Source organism: Pararge aegeria, chromosome 16 (genome assembly GCF_905163445.1).
Source record: "Pararge aegeria chromosome 16, ilParAegt1.1, whole genome shotgun sequence".
Taxonomy (NCBI): domain Eukaryota; kingdom Metazoa; phylum Arthropoda; class Insecta; order Lepidoptera; family Nymphalidae; genus Pararge; species Pararge aegeria.
Window position 1 is genome coordinate 7,917,779 of NC_053195.1, and position 8,804 is coordinate 7,926,582.

The following is an 8,804-nucleotide window of genomic DNA, read 5'->3' on the forward strand; positions in this document are numbered from 1 at the left end:
CTAATACTGATGAAGAATTAATGATTTTAGGATCATTGAGCAACAATTTAGATGTCAGTACCTACCTTTCAGTAATACTTACATAATTAGTAATGCACGTTCTTTTGATTTTAAGAACCAGAAATTCTGAAAATATATTTTAAACTGTAGACCAAATTTAAACCCAGTCTCGTTCATATAAGTTTCATCAAGAATTGCTAAGTTATGAAGGTCGTCTAATTTAAGAACTTCTGTTTCATTTACATGACAATATATTGTGGTAATAGGTTCTCGTCTGAAATTAAATGTTAGTTGCCTACCTTATTTATTCTTAGCTTGGTTAAGAGTAGATATCTATCCACGGAAGATTTTTTTTTTTGTTTATAGACGACTTGACTGCAATTACACCTGATGGTAAGCGATGATGCAGCCTACGGTGGAGCGCGCTTGCGTAGAAGATGCCTGTTCACTCTTGATTTGAAGGTACTCATATTGTAGTCACTAAGAATTAAGTGGAGCGACAAATATTGCTGAAAAGTTTTATTAAACGCATGCTTCTTGCGTTTAATAAAACTGCTTAGCTTCACTTGTAATTTATAATCAAAGTCGGGAATCATAACTTTATTGTCCTATCTACAAAGGTTGCCTGTAAAAGATTGCTTGCAAAAATAAGGCCGCCGTTGCATGTCTACATTGTTTAGTGTTAGCTCCATACTGTTTCTTTTCCTGCATGTTATGCGTGCAATAAAGTGTTTCTTCTTCTTTTATATTTATGAGAAAACCAAACGAACTAAGGAGCTTCAGGTATAGAAAAACCGCCATCCAATGACAAGCCTGTTTCCCAGTATTTTAACTAGATGGCCTTCTTTCGATGCCATGTAGTTCGAAGTTAACTTTAACGCTATCGAATAAGTAAACGTACGTAGAAAATCTCACACTTGCACTCATAGATTGAATTAATAACGTAGAATTATCGCTACCATCTCACTACGATCACCATTATCATATCAACCCTTAACCGACCCAGTATAAAGCACTGGTCTCCTACCACAATGAGAAGAGGTTAAGGCCCACCACGTTGACCCAGTGCGGATTGGTGGATTTTATACACCGTTGAAGCAAGTGATATTTTAATTGTTTAAATGCACATAACTTATAAAAGTTAGAGGTGCGTGCTGGGATTCGAAAACAACTGCTTTATGATCTTCGGAACATCTTAAAAATATCTCATTTTTGCAGAAGTTAAAGGCTTTGTTGATAAACGTTGCAAATTATATTTAAATGATAACGCGTCATAAACAAATAAGAGCTATTGGCCTTACTAAGTACTTACATAGTTACAGATTCTTGATTTTGGTATTGGATTTTGGATAACATAAAACTGAGCAATTGATAGTTTGAAATCACAAAATACTTGATATACGCAAATAACAAATGCAGAGATTTTCAAAACCTCAGCAGTGCAAAATTGTTTATATAGACGTGACGTAATTCGGCGTTTTAGCTGTTATAACATATCGCTAGATTATACAGTTTTATTTATTGAAAATAAATACCATTTGTAATGATTACTACATAAATGATGTATCATTAGACAATTCCAATATTTTAGCGATTCTTTGTCATCATGTCCTATTATTTTGGACTAATTTCCGTTCGCTGCTTCTTTTTTGTCCACTCCAGTGGAAATGTACCGTAACGTAAGTACCCAATGACAGGTCCACAGATTACTATAGATGCTAGACAGGTCAGTTGGCGGTTGACACCCGCGCATGCGCACTGTGCAAGTGGTTATCGCGGGATATTTTACGATTCTTGATAACTATCATAAACAATGGAATTATTTATAACAGAAAACGGTAAGTTAGTAATATTTTTTTTTTAAATAATGTATAAACAAATTTTGATCATCTTATCGTAATCGGAAATATCTCTTGGCATTATTTATTATGTTTTAGCCTAGACTAATCCAACACAGGTAAGGCAAAATGAAAACATTTCAACCGACACATCAATGCGAATTGATTTGATCGAATGTTTTAATTTTTAACAAACATAAATTAACCGACTAATATTTTACTAATTAATTAAGCATTTTTATTGTTGGAGTGAATGACCGGAACTCTATAAGATACCAGTACCGTATCATGTCGCTCACACTCACTAAGTATGTATACAAAGAATTGACAATTATTTTCTTTAATACCTAGCAGCGGCCCCCACTTTGTTCGCGTACAACTTCTGATAAGTAAATTCTTCTTTATCAAACTTTCATTTTTATTCTTTTTTGGATATATTTCACGAAAGTAAACGTTATTAGATGTTACCATAGTGGCATGTAAATAATGACAGTAAATAATAAACATCTGATACAATTTTTACTAGATCACCACTATAACACGAAAATAGTGACCGTATCTACAAAGCAACAGATAGTCTTGATGATTATTATTTGTAATTCGATTTTCGTCTACTTAATATTGTATTTATTGTATTATAACGTTCGCAACAAATCAAATATATGATAGGTATCTTGTATGCTTTATTATTCATAAACTATACATAATTTTGTGTTAGTAGAAAACCTATTTACCTACTTATTTAATTTTACTGCTTAGTTCAGAATTTGTTTTGTAATTCATTTGATAGCCCTTTGATTGTGTTAGTCTTCATTCATACTAAGCTAAAAATAAATTGAAAACTTTTTTAACACAATACAAGAATACGGTGTTTAATTTTTAAGAAATCATTTTATTTATTTATTAAGGTACTACTAGTTTTTGTCTACGACTATGCCACGCTTGTTTTTTTTAACCCCGCAGGTACTATAGATTATTACGGGTTAAAAAATTACTCCATATAACAATTGCTTATTTCTTTGCAAAATATTGCAATGATTGTTTAGTTGTAAAGCCGTGAAAAGGTAAAAAGGTTAATTTTTTAATTTTGGAAAGTGTCCCGAGTTATTTTCCGGGGTTAACAGTCTTCTAGAACCTCCAGCATGTAAGCATGTCCTAATAAATAGGAATTAAAATAAAATGAGTTTTATATTAATTACTTAAATAAACATCTCATCCAATCTCAATTTTGGCAATTGCATTGAATCTATAGCCAAAGTGGCTGCTAAAAAACTTGGTATCCTTAACAAGGTTAGGCGGTACTTCTTCTTTAGGACAACGCTTCGCACTGTACCTAGTCTAGACCTCATCATTGCTTTCTAACGGGCATGAGTTTCGTCAAGCGCTGGCCTATCGTTAATAAAAAAAATACTTAACATAAAAAAATTTTGATATTAATAACAGTACGAAATTATTGATCCAAAGTAGTAACTAGGTAACTACTTAGTTGAAAGCCGTGAAGTTACCCGCCACGGTCGCTCATAACGTGAAATAGTTACATCAAGTGAGATCTTATGCTTCACGAGCAAAGAATTAAGAACAGAATCCTCGTTTAGTTATTATTGCATAGTGTCCAAACACCCGCGGAACGTTGCTAGCTCACAAACTTTCCTATTTTCCTCATAAAACATTAGAGCTAAAATAATGACTGTCGCCTGCTAAATTGATTGAAGTGCCTAAACGCCTATTCCAGAATTCAATAGTAGTCGTGTACACGGTTTCTCTATGTTTCTAATTTTGTGCTCACGAGTCTTAATAAATCTTGAACGCGAAAATATAAATCATCGCCAGTTTATGTTTCTATTGTTTAATTTCAAACGTTTATTTATTTCAGGGAAATACAGAATAGAATCACTGTCACCTACCACCTTCCCCGGAGCGCTGAGAGTAAGTAACACTAAGTGCTTAAGAGTATTACACCAAGTTGAAATTGTCGCGTACTGCAAAATGCATTTTCCACTAGACAAAATTAAATTGATGCTTATAATTGTCGCGAATGTCTAGAGAATTCAAGAAATTGTATTTTCTTAGATAGCTGGTTTTTGTTTTTATTACGGCTTAGACTTCACGGGCTTAGTTTATTTAACGCTGCTCACTAAACACGTAGAGCTAAATTTATATTTTACTAGCGTACGCAGCCCGCTTCGCCGGGCTAGATTTTGCTTTATTTTATTTAAACAATAAACTTACATTATTAAATTTTTAATTTAAGTCTCATAATATATTAAATCATTTATTTCTCTCCGTATTCATTCTCGTCTATTCTCTTCTCGAGCGGGTGAAGATCATTATCAACACCCATGTACACCCAACAATAGAATATCATCGTAGTAAATAAAAGCTGTATTTGACAGTTTGACAGTTCAAAAATAGGAGTACTCCGATCATCACCAAACTTTACAGGATTACTCGCCAGGTCAATCCGGAGAATTCCTGAAAATTTCATTGAAATCGGTCCGGCCGTTTCGGAGCCTATACGGAACATACCCACACACTTTCTCTTTTATAGGTATATATAGATAGATTAAATAAGATTTTATTAATGCTTACAATTAGAGTTGAAAATATCTAGAGAATTCAAAAAATTAAATTTTCTTGTTGAGCTACGTTTTGTTTTTAATTGCTTAGATCATAAAAACCCCTTTCTTTATTCAACTACTAGTTAGCCCTTGACTGCAATTTCACCTGATGTTAAGTAATAATGCAATCTAATTTTGTAGTGGACTAACCTGCGATAAAGTGATCTGTAAAAAAGATTAGGGGCATGCCAGCTATAGCTTTCTACTCTCCTTACCGGTTTCTTCGCGACATTGTACGGAAACGTTAACTTATTTGGCGGCACTTTTTATCGGTAGAGATGTAGAGCCACGGCCCTAGAGCCTCCTACCATACCAGGCCTAAGAAATTTCCCCTTTTTTTATTTATTGCCTTTACCGGTGATCAAACCCGGGACCTCCCACTTAGACCAAAAAGTTTTACCAAAGCGCCAGAGAGGAAATTCGTAAATGAAAATGCTAATCATAATAACAACGACGCAGTATAGGCTATAGAAATAGGTATAAATCACGAAATCACAAAATCACTTATATACAGATTATAACATTTATTTACAAATTATTAAACTTACTTACAGATTATAACACTGATTTACAGATTATATAACTTATTTACAGATTATAAGAGATGTATTTTGTCAAGACGAAAACGTGTCGATAGGTTCAGAGGTCCACAAGAATCTAAAAGCAGCGGAAGAACTTCTAGAACTTTGCGCAGATGCTGCACTGGATGGGGTCTCGTTAGTTGCTATTGAAATAAACACAGGGGAAGTGGTTTCTGTGTCTTTTAATAAAATACAGGTATATTATTGGTGGTATTAAATGTTAATGTTTTTTTTATTCTTCATTTTAAATCAAATAGTCTTATTGTAAGTAAGACGTAAGCGTGAAGCTGAAATTTTATATTTACAATCAAACTTCTTCTATACGAAATTTATCGACAAAGTTAACATGATATGTTCCGATAGCCTTATATTGATTTTTAAGTAAACACGTTAGTTAACTTTAAAACTAACAACTGGTAAATACATATAATATAAGTTGCATTGTTTTAGTTACTAAAAATGTGTTATATGGGAGTAAAGTTAATAACTCCACCATAAAGTTAAACGTTCAAGGTAAAATCGGTATAAAGATTACAGGAGAAAATGAAAATACACTTTTTCATAGATTCAAACGACGGATGCGTCGGAAAAGCCGTTCTTCGATATATTCGCCGAGGAGCGCTGCACCCAGGCCTCATCCCGCTCGCTTATACAATTTATGGCCAACGTCGATGCAAGGTGCAATTTTTTCAAAAAGTAAGCGCATTTTTAAAACTTTTCCACCACTACGTTAACGCCAGATTTATAATGAATCTGATCCAAATTCTTTCTTTAATCTTTAGATGACTTCTAAAGATTTTGGATCATATTCATAAGATTAAGAGGCAATAAGTACGTTAAATGTTAGGTTCTATTTTATTTCATTGATATTGATATTCACCACCAGTACAACTTTAGTAGCTTATATTTCAGAAATCTGAAACTGTTTCGATGTAATAAAATACGAAGCAGATTTCCCACCTGATGGTCAGCGGAAAACCATCGCTTATAAACAGAGCAATCGGCTGTGGAGTGCACAGGGTTTTGACCAGGATATGCATAAAGCAGGTACATGGCACAAAATGGAAAAATCCCCTCCAATACGAATTATATAAACTAATTTGGGTATGCAGTGCTTTTGTGCATGTATGAAGTGCACGCCACTGCCAATAGGTACTTCACAGGCAAGTAACACATTCTAAAGTGCCACCCTGTGTTGATCAATCTGAGGCGTAGGTGTCAAGCCTCATGTGTCTGTGTGACACCGGCTATCACACCTTTCAGACTGGAAGATAGCAATGCTCCTAGATGGCGTAAATAAGCGTGGCGGTAGTGACTCTGTCCGTATATTATGTATATTTTATACTTATATATTACGTATATTTATTTAAATTATCTATGTATTAGTATCTATACATTTTGGTATTTATGTATATATTACAACACTCTTGGCACTATCCCGTTCTCTTGCTCTAAGTCCTTTCTACAAAGGTTGCCTGTAAGAGTTTGCTTGCAGCAATAAGGCCGCCTTTGCATGTCTACATTGTTTACTGTTTCATTAATGTTTCTTTTCCTTTATTCCTATATGCCCTTTTTTACGTGCAATAAAGTGTTTCTTCTTCTTCTCTGTCTTGTCACAAAGAGCTCATCTTCTTCTAAAATATTATACGATTCTGATATATTATCATACATATGTGTCCGCTGGCCCAGTGCGGATTGGTGGACTTGTAGTCCAGTAGTATAAAATGTCATATCGATGATTTAACGTTTTACCACTCACGCCACATTTATTGATGGAATACCACTCACGCCACATTTATTGGAATCGAAATGATCATTATTTGTTAATGTTACAGATTTGGTGTCGACTGCAGCCTCGAAGTGATGTTCTTAGCAACACACCGGGAACACAGAAAACAAAGACTAGGAACCTTGTTATGCAAATATTCCATAGATGTTGCACGAAAAATAAGGGACGGCCCATTTGCACCGCTGGAAGTGAAAGATCTTGGCCGAATATATTCCCATTTACAACCGCGTAAACCGATTGAAACGTACCCAAAGATTTGCCAAGCTATTTGGACGTCGGAAGGTTCTCAAAGAATTGGAAAAGTATTAAATTTCACCGTGCACTTGACAGTACCTTTTTCGGATTTCGTATTTGATGGCAAAACTTATTCGGAGCGCATTGGGGATGATTCCGCATTCTGTGAAGTAGCCGCTTTAACTCTGTGATATCAATAGAAAAACAATACCATTATAAAACAAAATTGGAGAGTTCTTTTTTTTATTTTATCTTAAGTAACATATATTAATAGGATAGTTTATTTTAGTTTATAGTTTGCAGAAGATAAACTATTAGATAAAATTGTTGTTAAAAGTATATAAGGTGAAATGACACTCTTTGCAGGATTAAATACCTAAAATATTTATGTAATTTTAATACATTTTTCTCAGCTAGTCCATTCGTTTTATACATTTATCACTACCTGTGCCCGGGGTTGTTGGCTTCACTGACTAAGTCGGCTCATTTTATTGCAAGGACATCTACAAACTTATCCATTGCGAGTAGCACCGCGGAGGGTAGCTAGTTCTGTAAACATAAAAACAGAAACAAGGACACTTGCCACACGATTGTACGGTCATAAAGATATCGGATTAGTTATACCTCGTCATATTATATTATAATTTATGATTTGTTTTACGATTACCAAATTTCACGGTCACATAGTTGGTTAAGTTATAATTAAAATTCGAAATTTCTTTATGAAGGCCTATCACAGGCACTTATGAAGCGTTCATACATATCTATATGTTTACTTAATTTTAAGGGGATGGTTATAACTTCGTTCGCCAACTTAAACCTAAAGCTACAAGGGTTCCAAACGCGCCCCCGTCTAAGAAGAGCCCACAACAAACTAGACCGGGATTTTTTTTTGTTATCACCATCTCACAGTAAATTAATATTAAGCTATAAAGTTAGAGCAATCACACCCAAGATTTTTTATCGTTCAATTAATCCATAACATTAAAATAGGATTTTTCTGTAAGATTACGTTCTATATAAACTTTAACTTATTGAGATATATTTTGTGTAATTAGTTATAAATTTATTAAAGTGCTTAGAGGTATTGAGTATTCATTTCAAATCTGTGTCGTAGTAACCATCACTGATCACCGCTTCAACAGCCACGACGGCACCCAAAATAAAACTAGCTAGTATAAAGTTAATTTTGATGAAGTTTTATATCTAAGGTTATAGCTCACCTACTTGAAGTTCAGTTTTACACAAATCGCGCGATTACCATGGATTTTTCCGGATTTAACGATTATTGTATATCTCAGTATTTCTTTTTTCTCTTCAGAAGTTGCTGCGTATAGGATTCACTAACATACACACTTAATTACAAGCCCTTTGGCTTTATAATAACAGTGTCATTACAAGTTTTGTTGTATTTTATCCCAAAAACCACTTATTATTAATATCACTTCACAACCCAGTAGTAAGATATAAAAATAATGTCGCAACAACCGAAATATAGATTTGAATAATTTTTAATAATTATTTTTTAGATTATATTGAAAATAATATACAAATAATGACAATTTTTTGGTTTCATTGAACCCAAGTAAACCTGCTTTTGAAATAAAACTTAGATACAGGATAATTTAGAAAGAAGTAGGGCAAATCAAAACCGAGTATTTACGAATATAATCCAAATATAATAAACAATAATTCGATAACAAATTTTCAAATTACAAGTTTGTTTACAAGGAACGCCGGATAT

The 8,804-nt window shown here is 33.7% G+C and overlaps 1 protein-coding gene across 1 annotated transcript; it reads left to right on the forward strand.

Moving 5' to 3' along the window:
- Nucleotides 1–1,739: 1,739 nt before the first annotated feature.
- LOC120630421 lies at nt 1,740–7,293 on the forward strand. Its single transcript, XM_039899648.1, has 5 exons — nt 1,740–1,838; nt 3,712–3,764; nt 5,051–5,233; nt 5,603–5,733; nt 6,873–7,293. Exons 1-5 carry the CDS (start codon nt 1,814–1,816, stop codon nt 7,249–7,251), a joined length of 771 nt encoding a protein of 256 aa, XP_039755582.1. The 5' UTR covers nt 1,740–1,813; the 3' UTR covers nt 7,252–7,293.
- Nucleotides 7,294–8,804: the final 1,511 nt, after the last annotated feature.